Below are 20,187 nucleotides of genomic sequence, written 5' to 3' on the forward strand. Positions count from 1 at the left end.
TCTTCGCTTCGATGCCATCCAGGCTTGGGCCACTGAGCTCAAGAAACGGGCCGACGGGTGAGACCAGACGGACGCCGGGACCAGCCCAAGTTCAGGGCTGAGGGCCGCCAGGTGGCGCGTTTCCCTCCCCCTACCCCGCGCGGCGGCTCGGGCGCACCTGAACCCAGCGGGATGCGCCGGGGAAAGTAGGCGCGCAGGGTGGGGCGGGGAGTAGCCCCAATTCCCCAGCTCGGAGTGGGCAAGGAGCACGGTTTAGCTCAGCCGGCTGGCACCGCCAAGCGGCCGCCGGGCCGCATCAGCCCTCCTCCTGTTTGCGCTCCCCAGCGTGCAATTTATTTGGGGGGCTACCGGGGATTGAACGGAGCGGGCGAGCGCTGCCAGGAGGTGGGGCCGGCCCCACCTGTCGACTGCCCGTAGTGGGCAGGGAGAGGGCGGGGTTTGTCCCATAGGGCCCGCCCCCCAGTCCCTGGGTCCCGGGCGCGCGACGAGATATAAGGCAGGCAGGAAACAATGCGCCTGCAGCTCGCGCTCCCGCGCCGATCCCGAGAGCGTCCGGGCCGCCGTGCGCGAGCGAGGGAGGGCGCGCGCGCGGGGGGGCGCGCTCGTGAGTGCTGGCCGCGCTCTCGGCGGCGCGCATGTGCGTGTGTGCTGGCTGCCGGGCTGCCCCGAGCCGGCGGGGAGCCGGTCCGCTCCAGGTGGCGGGCGGCTGGAGCGAGGTGAGGCTGCGGGTGGCCAGGGCACGGGCGCGGGTCCCGCGGTGCGGGCTGGCTGCAGGCTGCCTTCTGGGCACGGCGCGCCCCCGCCCGGCCCCGCCGGGCCCTGGGAGCTGCGCTCCGGGCGGCGCTGGCAAAGTTTGCTTTGAACTCGCTGCCCACAGTCGGGTCCGCGCGCTGCGATTGGCTTCCCCTACCACTCTGACCCGGGGCCCGGCTTCCCGGGACGCGAGGACTGGGCGCAGGCTGCAAGCTGGTGGGGTTGGGGAGGAACGAGAGCCCGGCAGCCGACTGTGCCGAGGGACCCGGGGACACCTCCTTCGCCCGGCCGGCACCCGGTCAGCACGTCCCCCCTTCCCTCCCGCAGGGAGCGGACATGGACTACGACTCGTACCAGCACTATTTCTACGACTATGACTGCGGGGAGGATTTCTACCGCTCCACGGCGCCCAGCGAGGACATCTGGAAGAAATTCGAGCTGGTGCCATCGCCCCCCACGTCGCCGCCCTGGGGCTTGGGTCCCGGCGCAGGGGACCCGGCCCCCGGGATTGGTCCCCCGGAGCCGTGGCCCGGAGGGTGCACCGGAGACGAAGCGGAATCCCGGGGCCACTCGAAAGGCTGGGGCAGGAACTACGCCTCCATCATACGCCGTGACTGCATGTGGAGCGGCTTCTCGGCCCGGGAACGGCTGGAGAGAGCTGTGAGCGACCGGCTCGCTGCTGGCGCGCCCCGGGGGAACCCGCCCAAGGCGTCCGCCGCCCCGGACTGCACTCCCAGCCTCGAAGCCGGCAACCCGGCGCCCGCCGCCCCCTGTCCGCTGGGCGAACCCAAGACCCAGGCCTGCTCCGGGTCCGAGAGCCCAAGCGACTCGGGTAAGGACCTCCCCGAGCCATCCAAGAGGGGGCCACCCCATGGGTGGCCAAAGCTCTGCCCCTGCCTGAGGTCAGGCATTGGCTCTTCTCAAGCTCTTGGGCCATCTCCGCCTCTCTTTGGCTGAAGCTGCCCGTGTAGTCCCCAACCGTGTCTGTCTGGCACGTGGGTGTGTTGGTAAACAGTTTGGAGAAGTGGCGTGGGAGCCAGCCTCCCTTTGATGATTATTGGAGCCCCAGGGGACAAGGGATTTGAGGTGAGGGTTGGCGCTTAGAGAGGACAATACTGGGGTTGGACTGTAAGGGATTGAAGGGGGTACCTTAAGAGACACTCCAAACCTGAAGTTTTTTTGCTGCTGCCTCTTTCCCTAGGAAACTCACACTCCCCTAGGGGGAGAAGAAGCCGAGAGCCTTTTGTGCAAAGCCAAAGCCTTCATCCTTTTAAAAACCTAGGTCTCCAGTTGGCTTTACTTTAAAATGCCAACAATAAATGCCCTCTTCTCGTGCCTCCCCACCACCACTTACCACTCGTGCATCTCTGAGACAGGGAGGGAAGAATGAACACTCCCCATTAACAGATGGAAAAACTGAGGCTTAGAGATAGACAATCACTACAAGTCAGCTCCAGCTTTCTGCCATCTAGCCAGCCCCTCTTCCCCAATGCTCCATCCCAACCAGGCACCTCTTGATGTTTGGGTCTTTGTGGTAGCTTATCTTAGAAGCACTACACCTTGCTTTGCTGTTTGTTCTGAGATGGAAAAGTGTCCTTCTTGCTCCCCCTCAATAGATCTCCAGCGTCAGCTGCTCCCTGGCATTCAACAAATATTCACTGGCCCCTACTTTGTGGCAATCTGTGGGCTACGTGCTGGGGTCAAGGCAGTAGAACTCCAGGCCCTCCTCTCCCATCCTTGATGCAAGTGCAACCTCGCTGAGGGCAGACTGGGGCATCCTGTGCCACTAAACTACATTGTTCTTATTCTGGCATCTTAGACCTCCACACCCGTGAGAATCCTGGAGAGGGTATTTTTGTAGAGTGTAGACTGTGGCTAGTGACAAATAAATTAGGACCAAGAAAGCTCACTGTAGCTTTTAGGAATAACTTTTACACGACCATTTGATAGGGAACTGGGGAATGGGGTATGGAAGTTTTCATACACTTGAGAGAAAAAATAGGATAACAAAAATTAAAAGTCTTTTTTTTCCTGGTCCACTGTGTTAAGGTCATTTTTAACCAGCTTGCTTTCTACACCAAGAGTTTATGTTTGTTTAATGGCTGGAAAGAGAATCTTGAGATCAAAAAACCAATAAAGATGTATCTCTACAACGGCTGGTGGAGTGGTAGAGTGGAAAGAGCATTGCTTTGGAAGTTGGACATTTTAGTTTGAGATCCAGAACGTTACAAAGGTGATATGTGGACTTCGCTGATCTGGGCCTCAGTTTCCCCATTTGCACACGATGGGGTTGGACTTGATTGTCCTGCTGATGGCATTTCCTTGTCTGGGTAGAGTAAGACACTACTCTCTGAAAGGGAGAATGGTGTCTTAAATTATTTCTTTCTTAGATAGAATCTTCCTGAGCCACGAGGCTTAACACTGAAAATTAAAGGTTTGGGATGTAGGGAAGCCTGCTGAATCATTTTCTAACCTACCCTTTAACCTGAACCTGTTTGTGAGCTTCTAGTTCACTCACAGGCCACATGGCCTGGAACAAAATGCAACAGATTGCAAACAATGAGGCGGGGGGTGGGGAAAGTGATTGGCAGCAGAGCTCACCCAATAGGGGCTAGGGGCTGGGTAAGACAGAATTCCAAACACAGCGTAATCAGCCAATCATGGGCTTTGGGGCCAGGAGGGCTGAATGGTCAGGTTTATTAATGGAGAAATAATGCGATTGTCCACACAATGGAAGCCTTCCTGACAAAGGGGCTCAAGCTTCCTGATATGCAAAGAAGCTGAGAACGGAGCTCTTCCGTTGCGAGGCCGAGATCCATTAAGGTGGACTTCTGTGTGGAGGCCGCAAAATGTGTGGAGCAGGAGGAGACTTTTCTCCCAATTGCCCCTCTCCTGGTTAGGTTAACCTAAGAGACCTTCAAGCCAGTGAATGAGAAGGGCATGTCCAGGTGTCTCCAGGTCTCTGGTGTTTTGAGCCCCATATCTGGGACATTCTGCTGCCCAGTCTCTGCCTCTGGTGCAGGTAGTTTGGAAATGGTCGCTTGTACCTTTGTGAAGTTCCTGCAGCTTCGCCGACCTATGATTACAAATCTAACCTTCTAGTCCAGGGAAGGAGGTGGGGCAGGCGACCTATAAATGATGGATGACTTTAGAAACCCATTGAACCCAGGAGCAAAATGCTCCTAAGGGAAACCCTTTCCCTCCCCTCTGTGGGTGAAGAGGGATGGGTTGTAGCCCTCCCTTCTCTGAATCTTCAGCTGAAAGGGATGGCAGAATAGAGAGGTGGGGGAATAATAGGATTTATAACTTGTGAAAAGTAACAATTCCCCAAGTGCAGGCTGTGCTGGGCAGGAACAAAGGGCAGCTCTGCCCACAGACCCCTCATTTACAATTCTGATGGGGCATGAAAGAGCCCGACTGGGGAAGATCTTTATAGCTAAACTTTGTCCCAGGCCGGTAGCTCTTTCTCTCCAACCCCTCCGTGGGGGAGGGGAGAGCCTTTGCAGACTGGGGGCTGTTGGCTTGGGTCTGCCTTTTATTCTTACCTAAGCCTTGCTGTGCAAAAGGAAATTGGAGAATATTTTCCTTCTTGCTAATGTCCCCTCCTTTCCTTCACTGTGCCCTTACCCCATTACAAATGAATCAGCTTTCTGCTCACCTCGATTTGTATATATCTAAATTGGAAAAATGTCACCTACCTTCCCAAGCACCAGCATAGACACTAAAGCTGTAGGGTCTATGTTTGTGTTTCTCATGGGATGTGTTTCTTCTCTTGATCTCTTTTCTCGGACAGAGAATGAAGAAATTGATGTTGTGACAGTAGAGAAGAGGCAGTCTCTGGGTATTCGGAAGCCGGTCACCATCACGGTGCGAGCAGACCCCCTGGATCCCTGCATGAAGCATTTCCACATCTCCATCCATCAGCAACAGCACAACTATGCTGCCCGTTTTCCTCCAGAAAGCTGCTCCCAAGAAGAGGCTTCAGAGAGGGGTCCCCAAGAAGAGGTTCTGGAGAGAGATGCTGCAGGGGAAAAGGAAGATGAGGAGGATGAAGAGATTGTGAGTCCCCCACCTGTAGAAAGTGAGGCTGCCCAGTCCTGCCACCCCAAACCTGTCAGTTCTGATACTGAGGATGTGACCAAGAGGAAGAATCACAACTTCCTGGAGCGCAAGAGGCGGAATGACCTGCGTTCGCGATTCTTGGCGCTGAGGGACCAGGTGCCCACCCTGGCCAGCTGCTCCAAGGCCCCCAAAGTAGTGATCCTAAGCAAGGCCTTGGAATACTTGCAAGCCCTGGTGGGGGCTGAGAAGAGGATGGCTACAGAGAAAAGACAGCTCCGATGCCGGCAGCAGCAGTTGCAGAAAAGAATTGCATACCTCAGTGGCTACTAACTGACCAAAAAGCCTGACAGTTCTGTCTTACAAAGACACAAGTTTATTTTTTAACCTCCCTCTCCCCTTTAGTAATTTGCACATTTTGGTTATGGTGGGACAGTCTGGACAGTAGATCCCAGAATGCATTGCAGCCGGTGCACACACAATAAAGGCTTGCATTCTTGGAAACCTTGAAACCCAGCTCTCCCTCTTCCCTGACTCATGGGAGTGCTGTATGTTCTCTGGCGCCTTTGGCTTCCCAGCAGGCAGCTGACTGAGGAGCCTTGGGGTCTGCCTAGCTCACTAGCTCCGAAGAAAAGGCTGACAGATGCTATGCAACAGGTGGTGGATGTTGTCAGGGGCTCCAGCCTGCTTGAAATCTCACACTCTGCATGAGCTTTAGGCTAGGAAAGGATGCTCCCAACTGGTGTCTCTGGGGTGATGCAAGGACAGCTGGGCCTGGATGCTCTCCCTGAGGCTCCTTTTTCCAGAAGACACACGAGCTGTCTTGGGTGAAGACAAGCTTGCAGACTTGATCAACATTGACCATTACCTCACTGTCAGACACTTTACAGTAGCCAAGGAGTTGGAAACCTTTATATATTATGATGTTAGCTGACCCCTTCCTCCCACTCCCAATGCTGCGACCCTGGGAACACTTAAAAAGCTTGGCCTCTAGATTCTTTGTCTCAGAGCCCTCTGGGCTCTCTCCTCTGAGGGAGGGACCTTTCTTTCCTCACAAGGGACTTTTTTGTTCCATTATGCCTTGTTATGCAATGGGCTCTACAGCACCCTTTCTCACAGGTCAAAAATATTTCCCCAAGACACAGGGAAATCGGTCCTAGCCTGGGGCCTGGGGATAGCTTGGAGTCCTGGCCCATGAACTTGATCCCTGCCCAGGTGTTTTCCGAGGGGCACTTGAGGCCCAGTCTTTTCTCAAGGCAGGTGTAAGACACCTCAGAGGGAGAACTGTACTGCTGCCTCTTTCCCACCTGCCTCATCTCAATCCTTGAGCGGCAAGTTTGAAGTTCTTCTGGAACCATGCAAATCTGTCCTCCTCATGCAATTCCAAGGAGCTTGCTGGCTCTGCAGCCACCCTTGGGCCCCTTCCAGCCTGCCATGAATCAGATATCTTTCCCAGAATCTGGGCGTTTCTGAAGTTTTGGGGAGAGCTGTTGGGACTCATCCAGTGCTCCAGAAGGTGGACTTGCTTCTGGTGGGTTTTAAAGGAGCCTCCAGGAGATATGCTTAGCCAACCATGATGGATTTTACCCCAGCTGGACTCGGCAGCTCCAAGTGGAATCCACGTGCAGCCTCTAGTCTGGGAAAGTCACCCAACCTAGCAGTTGTCATGTGGGTAACCTCAGGCACCTCTAAGCCTGTCCTGGAAGAAGGACCAGCAGCCCCTCCAGAACTCTGCCCAGGACAGCAGGTGCCTGCTGGCTCTGGGTTTGGAAGTTGGGGTGGGTAGGGGGTGGTAAGTACTATATATGGCTCTGGAAAACCAGCTGCTACTTCCAAATCTATTGTCCATAATGGTTTCTTTCTGAGGTTGCTTCTTGGCCTCAGAGGACCCCAGGGGATGTTTGGAAATAGCCTCTCTACCCTTCTGGAGCATGGTTTACAAAAGCCAGCTGACTTCTGGAATTGTCTATGGAGGACAGTTTGGGTGTAGGTTACTGATGTCTCAACTGAATAGCTTGTGTTTTATAAGCTGCTGTTGGCTATTATGCTGGGGGGAGTCTTTTTTTTTTATATTGTATTTTTGTATGCCTTTTGCAAAGTGGTGTTAACTGTTTTTGTACAAGGAAAAAAACTCTTGGGCAATTCTCCTGTTGCAAGGGTCTGATTTATTTTGAAAGGCAAGTTCACCTGAAATTTTGTATTTAGTTGTGATTACTGATTGCCTGATTTTAAAATGTTGCCTTCTGGGACATCTTCTAATAAAAGATTTCTCAAACATGTCAGAGTGGGGGCAGCTTATGCCACCTGAGTCCTCCTCAACCACGGAAAACTATTTCAGGGTAGCCACAAGTGATCCAGAGGGCTGCACTTCTCTAACCATGTTGCTAACCTGGTCATTCCACTCTGGGTTCCTGAAATGCCATTTCAGACATGTTGAAACAATGTAGGCTCAGTACTCAGTGAACACGGAATTCTCTTGTGAATTGCAAAGAGTGCTGAATTTGTACTTTAGAAGGCTTGAAATCCTGGCTCCACCACTTCTGCAGCCTTTAGTTTTATCTTTCTGAGTCCTAGTTTCCTTATCGGTAAAATGGGGATAAATGCTACTTCACTGGGTTTTTGCAGGTATTAAATGAAGTGGTAGACTTCAAACTGCTTTCTAAACTATAAAGCCTTATACTCTTTAGGATGGTGTTATTCTTATCTTAGTGGTATGATGACCTTCTGCAAGATGTCTTTTAAAATTTTTTCTGAGAATTTATGTTGCAATGTACTTTTTTCTTACAGAAAGATAGTTTTAAAATTCTTTCTCCTGGCTGGGTGCAGTGGCTTATGCCTGTAATCCCAGCACTTTGCGAGGCTGAGGCAGGCAGACTGCTTGAGCTCAGGAGTTCAAGACCAGCCTGGGCAACATGGCAAAAACCCATGTCTACAAAAAATACAAAAATTAGCCAGGCATGGTGGTACACGCCTGTAGTCCCAACCACTCGGGAGGCTGAGGTGGGAGGATGGCTTGAGCCTGGGAGGCAGAGGTTGCAGTGAGCCAAGATCGCGCCACTGCCCTCCAGCCTGGGCAACAGAGCCAGACCCTGTCTCAAAAAAAACATTCTTCCTCCTTAATTAATGAAAGAAAGTTTAAGCTTCATTTTCCTCCCATAGTTCTCATAAACTTGCTGTAAATGCAAGACAGGGGAATTCAGTAATAGCTGTTCCTCATAGGGCACTGCTTATGTCTGAACACTCTGCCATATCAACCATGTGTCAGGGCTACAGATGAAGAAACTGAGGTTCTAAGAGTAAACAAAGCTATGCAAATTCACAAGCTTGTAATTCAGTTGTGATTTGAAACCAGCTCTGCCTATCTCCAGAGCAAGAGGTCTTAGTCACTACATTATGATGATCAGCTTGTTTGTTAGCACGGGGCATGTGGAGAAGGTAAACGTGGAATTCCGTCATTTAACTGCTTGTTGTAACTCTCTCTCTTTGGGGCTATTGTGCCTGCCACTTATTGGGATGAAATGGAGCAAATGTCCCATGACCAGCAACTCTGAGGCATATGTGTGCTGGGTGGCATAGTCTTGCTGCAAAGGGGCCCCATCTGGGACTGAAAAGCAATCAGTTGCTGTTCAGGATGGCCATGAGCATCATGGTGAAAGAAGCCTCCACTAACTCCTCCTTACAGATGGGACTTGGGTTGGTATTGCCCACCCGAATTCCTATGGAGCCTCAGTACGGTCAAAAAACTCCTCTTAATTCCTCACATTTACAAAATGACCCTCTTGTGACCCTCCAACCTGGTAAGTAAGCAATATCTGCCTGATGGTACTGGAGCCCAGAGAGTTTTCTTGCTCAAAGTCACATAGCAAAATCAGGATTCCAAGCCCAGTCTCCTATCAGGTAAGCTTTTTCCCCCACTGCACATAGGTAACACACTTAGAACCTAAGAAACTGTTTGGTAAAACTGACATGGATTATTGGAACTCTTTTCTTAAAACTCCCAGTGTATTTTTCTTCCTTTTTTGAGGCCATTAGTCAAGGGTCTGGTTTGTAGGACCTATCTCCCTTTACTGGACCTTGAAAGAATTCAATAAAAATTTTTGAAAGCACTTAGTACAATAGTATGGACCCATGGGTACAGGCATGAATGTTAGTAGTTTTGCATATCTTAATTCTTACAATAACTTGGAGAGCAGGATGCTGTCAGCCCCATTTCACAGAAAAGCCAACTGAAGCTCAGAGACATTTAAGTTGTTTGCCTAAGCCCACACACCTAGTACCAGCTGCCTGACTCCAAGCTTCAGCTCTTTTGAGTCAACTCTGCTGAGAAAGGAGTGGGAATAAAGCCATCTCCTGGGGGAAGGGAGGGTGTTTCTGGAATGCGAAGTATTTTAAGCTCCTTCCTAGCTCATTTCTACAGACTCCTACCTCTATCTTTGTCTGAAAATAGTCAGAAGTTTATTCCTGGATTTCAGAGGACAATTTCTACAAATTAGGTTTGCCTCTGAATAATGCACCTAAGGATCACGCTCCCAACTCAGGACATAGACAATACGGGGTGACCCAGAAGCCACACTTGGTGTAGCAAAGAGAGAAGGACATCATCTCTGTTAGACAATAAAAGGCTAAAGTGTATGTTTAACTTCTGCCTCTGTTGGCAGTTATTTTGGGGAACTGAGACAGGTTGAACTATCTTAGACGTGCTGAATTTGTCTACAGTGCTCCCGAGGTCAGGATATTCCAGAATATTAACTTTAAAAGGGGAAAAAGAGGATGGGGATGGCTTTGCTGATCTGTGATAAGTGATAGGAGGGAGTGTGAGAGAGGTTTCTTTTTAAGGATAAGATAACCAGCTGGGAGATGATTGATGACCGGGTGACTGGGAAGGGGGAAAGAGGAGGTGTCTAAATGTGTCAGCTAGAGTTCTGTTGGTTGGTGTGTGGGCATTTCTACTGTAAGCCCAGTGGGCGGCTCTTGTTAATGTCTGTTTATTTACACTCCTGGCCAAAGGGAGCAACTGTATTAATGTTACCATTCTCTTGGCAAGCAAATGTAAATATTTAAAAAAGAAAGTCTCTAATCAGGTGTGTTATTAAATGATTAGGCTCAGTGCCAAGGGTCCAGTAGGTGCCCAGTAAATAATGGATTTCTTTTAAACTTGTGGGAAGCAGTATGATTAAGTGGTCACCCACACCCAACAGGTCTCAGTTCCAAATCTTGGCCCTGCATTTTCTAGCATTTTCTTGACCTTGGGCAAATTATTAACCTTTCCTAACCCTAGTTTTCTTATCTATAAAATAGGTAGAAATAATAGCATGCACTTCATTGGGTCGTCAGGGCAATAGTAAGTGCTCAGTAAATGATTAGTATTATTTAAACCATGTTAACAAGCCACAACCAGAATATAGATTAGTCATATTTGAAAGATGATAGAAGGAATTGGTAAAATAATAAATCTTCCCAGAGTGCACATATTGATGCTTCAAGAGGTGGTAAATTATTAGGAAAGAAATAGCCAGGTTTGGGGAGCTTGAAATAGGCAGCGGAGGAGGGAGGGCAAAGACTGGAGCCTCAGACTGGTTCACAGCATTCACAGCCCATGGCCAGCATAGGTTGTGCATCAGCAAAGCCATTGCACATACAAACCCTCTACTTTTCCTTACTGGGCACTGTGGTGCCTTTAAACTGAGCTAGAGTCAACTGACTCCATTTAGTCATTAATGCCTATATTATTAAGACAGTGACTCTCTAACCTGAGTGTGTCTTAAGAATCTACCCACCCGGCCAGGCGCGGTGGCTCATGCCTACAATCCCAGCACTTTGGGAGGCTGAGGCGGGCGGATCACGAGGTCAGGAGTTCGAGAGCAGCCTGAGCAACATGGTGAAGCCCCGTCTCTACTAAAAACAAAAATTAGCCAGGCATGATGGCGTGTGCCTGTAATCCTAGCTCTTCGGGAGGCTGAGGCAGGAGAATGGCGTGAACCCGGGAGGCGGAGCTTGCAGTGAGCCGAGATCGCGCCACTGCACTCCAGACTGGGAGAGAGAGCGAGACTCCGTCACAAAAAAAAAAAAGAATTTGCCTACCGTAGGTCAGGGCCAGGAATCTGCATTGCTAACAAGCAAGGAGGGAGGTGAATTCCTGAGGGCACACTTAAAAAAATATTGATATAAGGGGTTGGAGCCCAGGTTTTGCAAAGACAAAAAGTATTCACAGAAGGTGGTGTAGATGCCATGGTTAAGAACTTGGGGCCAGGCACAGTGGCTTATGACTGTAATCCCAGCACTTTGGGAGGCAAAGGTGGGAGGATCACATGAGTTCAGGAGCTTGAGACCAGCCTGGGCAACATAGCAAAATCCCATTTCTACTAAGAAATTAAAAAAAAAAAAAAATCGCTGGCAAGCGGGTCTGCGCCTGTAGTCAGTTCCAGCTACTCCGGAAGCTGATGCTGAGGTGGCAGGATCACTTGAGCCCAGGAGTTTGAGGAGTCTGCAGTGAGCTATAATTGTGCCATTTCACTCCAGCCTGAGTGACAGAGTGAGACCCTATCTCTAAAACAACAACAACAACAACAACAAAAAACAAGGAGTTGGGGTTACTACCTGTGTGATGTTGGGCAAATCACTCAACCTCTCTGAGTCCTACAAGTATCCTTCTTCTGTAAAATGGAGATAATAATGATATCTATGTCACAGGACTGTTGTGAAGATTAAAGGAGTTGTTACATGTAAAGTTCTTAGAACAGTGCCAGCTACATAGTGACAGCAATATGTTTGCAATGATACATGAAGGTATGGTTCCTTCCTTCTGGAAGTTTATGAGCACAGAAACACAATCAGAAAATATTCTGGTCTGAAGTAATATAATAATAACAAAAAGATAACACACATGATCACAAACTAAGGCAATATGTGTCTCAAAGAAGTGCTATGAACCTCAGAAGGGGAAGAGAACATTTTGTTTGGAGTCATCATGAAAGTTTTTGTTGGAAATTGTAACATTAACCAGAACTAGAAGTACAGGTAGTATTTGGCTAAATGAAAAGAAGGATGTTCTAGGCTAAGAGAATAGCTTTGGGGAAGAGCAGTTAAGAAGGTTGTGTCAAATCTGGGGACAGGGGAGAAATCTGGTCTGATTTGCTGGCTGGGTAGTCTCATTTTTACAAAATAAGGAGGATTGCGCTAGATTTCTAAGGGGATCCTTTCAAGAGCAAACATCCTCTTTGAAATAGGGAAGTCAGGGGAAGAAACTGATTGTGGTTTGGGACATGATGAAATTAAAGTGATGGGGTCATCCAAAATGAAGTACCCAGCAAGTTGAAAATGTGATACTGAGGCTTTAGAAAGGGATTTGAATGGAAGATACAGGCTTGAGACTCATCAGGATATAAAGATGGCAGGGTAAAGTGGTTCATGCCTATAATCCCAGCACTTTGGGAGGCTGAGGTAGAAGGATCACTTGAGGCCAGGAGTTCAAGATCAGGTTGGGCAACATAGTAAGACCCTGTCTCTGCAAAAGAAAAATAAATAAATTAAAAAGCTGTTATTATTTATTTATTTATTTATTTATTTATTTATTTTGAGATGGAGTCTTGCTCTGTCACCCAGGCTGGAGTGCAGTGGCACAATCTCGGCTCACTGCAACCTCCGCCTCCCAGGTTCAAGTGATTCTCCTACCTCAGCCTCCCAAGTAGCTGGGATTACAGACGCCAACCACCATGGCCAGCTAATTTTTGTGTTTTTAGTAGAGATGGGGTTTTACCATGTTGGCCAGGCTGGTCTCGAACTCCTGACCTCAGGTGATCCACCCACCTCGGCCTCCCAAAGTGCTGGAATTACAGGCATTAGCTACCATGCTCAGCCCTAAAAAGCTGTTATCTTGACACTGGGAGGCTGAGGCTGGAGGATCACTTGGGGCCAGGCATTTGAGACCAGCCTGGGCAACATAGTGAGACTCTGTCTCTTAAAAAAAAAAATGAAACCGGGCGCGGTGGCTCATGCCTATAATCCCAGCACTTTGGGAGGCGCAGGCGGGTGGATCACGAGGTCAGGAGTTCGAGACCAGCCTGGCCACCATGGTGAAAACCCATCTCTACTAAAAATACAAAAATTAGCCAGGTGTGGTGGCGCAAGCCTGTAATCCTAAGGAACAACGAAAGATTGCTGGCAACCACCAGAAGCTAGAGGAGGAAGGAAGGGATTCTTCCCTAAAGGGAAGCATGGGGGCATGGCCCTGTGGACACTTTGATTTCAGACTTCTAGCCTCCAGAACCACAAGAAAATAAATTTCCCTTTATTTTGTTTGTTTGTTTGTTTTTGAGATTTTTTTTTTTTTTTTTTAAACAGCCTGTTGCCCAGGCTGGAGTACAGTAGTGCAATCTCTGCTCACTGCAACCTCTGCCTTCCCGGTTCAAGTGATTCTCGTGCCTAATCCCTGCCCCTGCCCAAGTAGATGGGGCTATAGGAGTGCTCCACCACGCCCGGCTAATTTTTGTATTTTTAGTAGAGATGGAGTTTCGCCATGTTGGCCAGGCTGGTATTGAATTCCTGGCCTCCTGCCTCGGCCTCCCAAAGTGCTGGAATTACAGGGGTGAGCCACCATGCCCTGCCAATTTCCCTTGTTTTAAGCCACCCAGTTTGTAGTAATTTATGACAAGCCTAGGAATCTAATATAGGAATAACGTTCATCATAAAATATCTCCCACAGAAAATATTTTTTACTTGGGGTAGCTAATTAGTGTGAAGATTGGGCTGCAAAGGCATCTTAGGTTGTACCAAAAAGCTAGTGTTGTCCGGGTGCCGTGGCTCACACCTGTAATCCTAGCTCTTTGTGAGTCTGAGGTGGGCAGATTAGTTGAGGCCAGGAGTTCAAGACCAGCCTGGCCAACATGGCAAAACTTCATCTCTATTATAAACTTGTATAAATCAATGTTTTAAAAAGCTAGTGTTGGTCTTTGACCCAACTTTCTTCCTTACCTTGGAGTTAGATGCTTCAGGCCTCCCATAGCATGTTCCTTTTTCTGTCCTAAATGTCACCACATACTCTAAAATTCCATCTGGAACCTTTTGGATGATCTGCTTTAAATGGCCCTTTTACTGTAATGGCTTCATCCTTTGCCTTCTCCCTGTAAATTTCTTTCTTTTATTTTCTGAGATGGAGTTTCGCTCTTGTTGCCCAGGCTGGAGTGCAATGGTGCAATCTCAGCTCACCGCAACCTCCGCCTCCCAGGTTCAAGCAATTCTCCTGCCTCGGCCTCCCGAGTAGCTGGGATTACAGGCATGCACCACCACGCCCGGCTAATTTTGTATTTTTAGTAGAGACGGGGTTTCTCCATGTTGAGGCTGGTCTCGGACTCCTGACCTCAGGTGATCCGCCGGCCTCGGCCTCCCAAAATGCTGGGATTACAGGCGTAAGCCACCGCACCCGGCCAAATTTCTTTCTTTTTAAAAGAGATTTTGAATGAGTTATTTAAAGTATACAGAGGATAGGAAATACTACTGAATAAACACTCATGGGTCATCACTGAGATTTTCCTCCCTATCTTTTTGCACCTCCCACGTTCTCCTTTTCTGCCATCTTTCTGTGCCCATCCCACCCTATGTATTGCTTTCAATTTCCTAAAGAAGGTGAGGTAGGTGCAGAAATCCTAACTATATATCTGCCCTTGGGGTATGACTTACATACAGTGGGGATGAGAATTAAATGACTGACTATGGGCTTTCAGTAGGGCAGGCAAGGAATTATTATTCTCCAAGTAATTTGAGTATCCCTGGTACCTCATTTCTACATTTTAGATATGCTCTTCCAGACTGAACTTATCCTGATACGTTTGCCTTTAAAACCAGGATTTCTTTGCCCATAATAATCTGTAATGCGTGGAGCACGTTGGAGATGGGATTCTGCATCTATCACCTCTAGACATATACATACATTTTAAGTGAGAGACTCTCTTTCTTTCTGAGCCTCCCTTCCAGAACACAGTGAGCTCCTTCCCCTCTGGCCTCACAGAAAGGGGAGGGGAGTCAGAGCCAATATCTAGGCATGAGTACAACTAGCTTCCCTGACTCCCTATTGCCTTCTTTTATCTCTTTTTTACCCTGAAAAGCTTCCCATTAGAGGGTTTTATGTAGTTTTTTAAAGAAATACTTATTATCTCTTGGTCATAGACTTCAATTCCCCAATTTTCCCTTGAACTTAATGTCTCCAATTAGGATTTCAAGTTACAGAATATCTTTCAGGACCTATTTTTAGTATAATTTAGAGTTCAGAAGATCGCTAGGGAGACAAACAAAGCTACAAATAAAATAGCCTAAGGTATTTTAAAAAATATGTTCCCATTCTCTTTTGGTAGGACTAATAGAATTACGATGAATGGAAATGGTCCTTTTTTTTTTTTTCACTTCTCCTCATTTGTTTTGGACCACAGGCTCCATTCTGATTTAGGGGTCTTTCCTGCTCAGCATTTTGGTGATAATTCTCCCCATGGTCTGTAGGATCCCTGTTCTCTTTGTTTCTATAGCAACAGTCCTGTGTTGCTTGGCTAGAAGCAATTTTCTGCTGCTATGGTGAAGCTCCATTTTTCCATTCCTTTCTCCCTAGTTGCCTTGGTAACGAGTCTCTTCATCTTCTGGTCTCTTGGTGTTAAATTCCACCCCCATCTTTTTTTCTCTTTCTGGTAATAGTCACCTGGTTCATGACTTAGACAGTGCTATCCCATCTGTGAGTGAGCATACTCTGTCATGGTCAGATTGTCATCATGAAATCAGCCTCCCTTTTCCTTTAATTGCATCATTTCTCTGGCCTGCCATCTTTCTGGTGGTTGTCATGGTAACTGTACCCTCTGAAAGTCTCCAGGCAAAGGTTCTACAGTTAACAACCATCATGTGAGAGTGTCTGCCGATATGTGGCCCTGCATCTCCATTTTAAACCCAGCCCCAGGCGGGTACTACAAATTGGAGAGAACAGGGCTTTTGATGAAAGCAGGCTGGATTGAGAAAAGGAGGGACAGGGGACCCAGAACTGGGAACCGGTATTCTCCAAACAATGTACGTGGCAACAAGGTTTAGGCTGGATCTGCAAGAGTGGTCATTATGCCAATGGGGATTCAAGTGATTGATAAATGTATTAGCAGTCATTCCAGCAGGCCTGTCAAATGCTTGAAACTTGCAGGGGTCACTCCTTTGGCCCAGGGGATCCTGGTGATATGACCTGAGAGTTAGAGCCAATCTCAGTGAAAAAGCAATTATAACTCTTTTTTTTTTTTTTTTTTGAGACAGAGTCTCGCTCTGTCGCCCAGGCTGGAGTGCAGTTGCGCGATCTCAGCTCACTGCAAGCTGCGCCTCCCGGGTTCACGCCATCCTCCTGCCTCAGCCTCACGAGTAGTTGGGACTATAGGTGCACGCCGCCAAGCCTGGCTAGTTTTTTGTATTTTTTTAGTAGAGACGGGGTTTCACCTTGTTAGCCAGGATGGTCTCGATCTCCTGACCTTGTGATCCACCCGCCTCGGCCTCCCAAAGTGCTGGGATTACAGGCGTGAGCCACTGCGCCTGGCCTAGAACTCTTAAATTGGCTAACAAGGGGTTAGTAGAATAGGTATTTAGGCACCTTTACACATTACTGAAAATTTCTCTGCCCTTAGGCTGCTGCTTTTACCTCTTTAGAGAGGCAGATGGGGTGTTACCATTATAATAACACAAAGTGTTCAACAAATAGTGGGTGTTATGTGCCAGGGCATTGTAGCAGGCACTCTTCAGATATTACTTCATTTTCTCCTCATGGCAATCTTTAGAGGAATTTAAAGATAAGAACACCGAGGTTAAGAGGTAAAGTTAGGCCAGAAGTGCTGGCTCACTTCTGTAATCCCAGCAGTTTAGGAGGCCCAGGCAGGAGGATCACTTGAGCCCAGGAGTCGGTCACCAGCCTGGGCAACATAGCAAGACCTCATCTCTCAAAAAGAAAAAAAAAATAGTAGGCGTGGTGGTATGGGTCTGCAGTCCCAGCTGGGGTGGGGTGATCGGGTGCTGAGTGGGAGGATTGTTTGAGCTCAGGAGGCCAAGGCTGCAGTGAGCTGTGATTGATTGCACCACTGCGCTGCAGCCTGGGCAACAGAGCAAGATCCTGTCTCAAAAAAAAAAAAAAAAAAAAGAGGTGAAGTTAATGAAGTTCACAGAGCTGATAAATGGCAGAGCTGGGATTTGAACCCAGCTCTATATGACTCCAAAGGCCTTTCTTAAAATGGTGTGGTCTCTGGAATTTTGGTCCTCTCTGGTCCTAATTTTTTCCACCTCCATTTTAACCTCAGGGTTGCTACAACTTTAATCCTTTCTTTCTTTTTTCTTTTTCTTTTTTTTTTTTTTTTTGAGACTGAGTCTTGCTCTGTCGCCCAGGCTGGAGTGCAGTGGCTGATCTCGACTTACTGCAACCTCCGGCTTCCGGCTTCAAGTGATTCTCCTGCCTCCCGCGTAGCTGGGATTACAGGCATACGCCATCAGCACGCGTGGCTAATTTTTGTATTTTTAGTAGAGACGGGGTTTCACCATGTTGGCCAGGCTGGTCTTGAACTCCTGACCTTGTGATCCACATGCCTTGGCCTTCCAAAGTGCTGGGATTACAGGTGTGAGCCACCGCGCCTGGCTATTTATTTATTTAAGAAGGAATTTAGCTCTTGTTGCCCAGGCTGGAGTGCAATGGCATGATCTTGGCTCACTGCAACTTACACCTCCCGGTTCAAGTGATTCTCCTGTCTTAGCCTCCCAAGTAGCTGGGATTACAGGTGTGCACCACCATGCCCAGTTAATTTTGTATTTTTAGTAAAGACGGGGTTTCACCATGTTGGTCGGGCTGGTCTCGAACTCCTGACCTCAGGTGATCCACCCGCCTCGGCCTCTCAAAGTGCTGGGTTTACAGGCGTGAGCCACGGCTTCCGGCCAACTTTAATCCTTTCTACCTGCGTTCCTTTTCCCTTTCCTATTTTGCGGATTGTAGTTTACTTGCTTGTTTTTCTCTGTTCTCACTCCACATGTTGCATTCTTTGGCCAAGGAGATGAAAAGGTTTGCCTTCTGTTTTTTTGTTTTGTTTTGTTTTGTTTTGTTTGGGACGGAGTTCCGCTCTTGTTGCCCAGGTTTGGAGTGCAATGGCGCGATCTCGGCTCACTGCAACCTCCGTTTCCCCGGTTCCCATGCCTCGGCCTCCCAAGTAGCTGGGATTAAAGGCATGCGCCACCACGCCCGGCTAATTTTTGTATTTTTAGTAGAGACGGGGTTTTACAATGTTAGTCAGGCTGGTCTTGAACACCTAACCTCAGGTGATCCACCAGCCTTGGCCTCCCAATATGCTGGGATTACAAGCGTGAGCCACTGTGCCGGGCCAAAGGTTTGCTTTGTGATTGAGTATGAGGTCGTACTATGGGATGAAAATATTAGAGCAGCTGCCCTGGCCTGAGAACTGGGCAGACCTCATTCTGGAGAATGCCACACCTCTGAGCTTACTGCCCCGGGCACTAGACCGGCAGGTCATTCTCCTCTTCATTGAACAAGTATTGGGTGTCTCTTGGGTACCAGGTACTGTGCTAGACACTGGAGATACAGCAATGATCTAGGCAGAATTTGTCCCAATAAGTCAGACAAAAAAACAAGAGACCTATTTATAATTTTATATTGTAACAAGTACTGTAAAGAAAAATAACTTGAGTGCTGTGAAAGAATAATAGGGACGGATCTATTTAGATAGGGTTGCCATCTACCATTTAAGACGGCAGGTGGTCTGGCGCAGTGGCGCACGCCTGTAATCCCAGCACTTTGGGAGGCCGAGGCGGGTGGACTGCCTGAGCTCAGGAGTTCGAGACCACCCTGGGCAACATGGTGAAACCTCGTGTCTACTAAAATACAAAAAATCAGCCGGGCATGGTGGTGGGCGCCTGTAGTCCCAGCTACTCGGGAGGCTGAGGCAGGAGAATCTCTTGAACCCAGAAGGCGGAGGTTGCAGTGAGCCGAGATCGCGCCACTGCACTCCACCCGGGCGACAGAGGGAGACCCCGTCTCCAAATAAGAAGAAAAAAAAAAAAGACGGCGGGTAGTTGAGGTTCTGACACCAGTTAGTTGACTGCAGTCACGTCGCCTGGGTCCTGCCGCTCCCTCCTCCCTAAGCAACCTCGCTACAAAGCCTGAGATCCGCGCAGGCGCATAGACGGTTGCCATGGGGACAGCTGCTCCGGCGCAAGCGCAGACTGCCATAAGATGGCGTCCGTGGCGGCTGCACGAGCAGTTCCTGTGGGCAGTGGGCTCAGGGGCCTGCAACGGACCCTACCTCTTGTAGTGATTCTCGGGGCCACGGGCACCGGCAAATCCACGCTGGCGTTGCAGCTAGGCCAGCGGCTCGGCGGTGAGATCGTCAGCGCTGACTCCATGCAGGTATGGCAGTGCGGCTGGCCCGGGCGCCTGGGGACCCCGGAGGCCGCGTGGACACCCTGTGGCAAAGGTCTTAAAGGGTGAACCCCGAGGCTTGTAGGGGCGGAGGGGGTAGGTAAAGGGAGCCCATACTTACTAAGCACCCGCCGCATGCCAGACACAGTGCCAGATGTTTCCCTTATCATCGTCTCATCAACTTCTCACGACGTTACTATTTGGTAGATACTATTATCTCCTTTTATGGAGAAAGGAATTGGGGCTTAGGGAGGTGAAACGATTTTTTCCATGTCACATAGCGAATAAGTGGAAGACATGGTATTTGAACCTACAAGGTCGACAGATAGGTATCCAGTAAATATCTTTTGAATAAAAATTATTCCAGAGCTTTTGTTGTAACTCTAACCCTAACCCAGCGAGATCAGGATAAATTGGATACCACCTATGGTGTCTGCTGGGGGAGTGGAATAGGGTTGACAGTCAGGAGACCTGGATTCTAGTCCTGAATCTGCCATTGGCCATGTGACTTCGGATCAACAATGTCGTTTATTTGGATGTTATTTTATATATCCGTGAAGTGAGGAAAATGTCACCTACCGCACGAGGTTATAGTGCTTAATAAATGGGATCATGAGCGTTAGAACGAAGAACAGAGTGCCCTGTCCGGAATAAGGCCAGACTTGTGGTAAATGCTTTTTTAAGTAGAGGTTTTAAATCATAATGGCTGATTTAAAGTTGAAGGGGCTTTGTCCTCTTCTTCGAACTGGGAGGCCCAGAAGGGGTGTACATCACATCTGGGAGCATTTTGCTCCATTAAGAGTGGGTAGTGGGTGACATTTTGGGTAAATCTCTGATGGAGGAACTACAGCAGCTATTTGTTGAAGAGAATTTACAGTTATGAGTCTTCACAGAGTAAATGAGATGTTGAACATGAAATGCCTGGCACTGAACATAGCACCTGATGAGTACTCAGCAAA

At 48.7% G+C, this 20,187-nt stretch overlaps 2 protein-coding genes across 2 annotated transcripts in view; both read left to right on the forward strand.

Moving 5' to 3' along the window:
* Positions 1–468: 468 nt before the first annotated feature.
* On the forward strand, positions 469–7,091 carry MYCL (MYCL proto-oncogene, bHLH transcription factor). Its single transcript, XM_016959814.4, has 3 exons — positions 469–716; positions 1,081–1,585; positions 4,547–7,091. The coding sequence occupies exons 1-3, from the start codon at positions 636–638 to the stop codon at positions 5,143–5,145; spliced, it is 1,185 nt and encodes a 394-aa protein (XP_016815303.3). The 5' UTR covers positions 469–635; the 3' UTR covers positions 5,146–7,091.
* Positions 7,092–18,996: 11,905 nt separating this feature from the next.
* The window catches only part of TRIT1 (tRNA isopentenyltransferase 1), a 42,458-nt gene continuing 41,267 nt past the window's right edge, over positions 18,997–20,187 (forward strand). The window contains exon 1 of the mRNA XM_063782216.1: positions 18,997–19,216. Within this exon, the coding sequence (XP_063638286.1) occupies positions 19,043–19,216 (174 nt within the window). The 5' untranslated portion in view covers positions 18,997–19,042. The remainder of the gene's footprint in view (positions 19,217–20,187) is intronic.

This window comes from Pan troglodytes, chromosome 1 (assembly GCF_028858775.2).
Source record: "Pan troglodytes isolate AG18354 chromosome 1, NHGRI_mPanTro3-v2.0_pri, whole genome shotgun sequence".
Lineage (NCBI taxonomy): Eukaryota > Metazoa > Chordata > Mammalia > Primates > Hominidae > Pan > Pan troglodytes.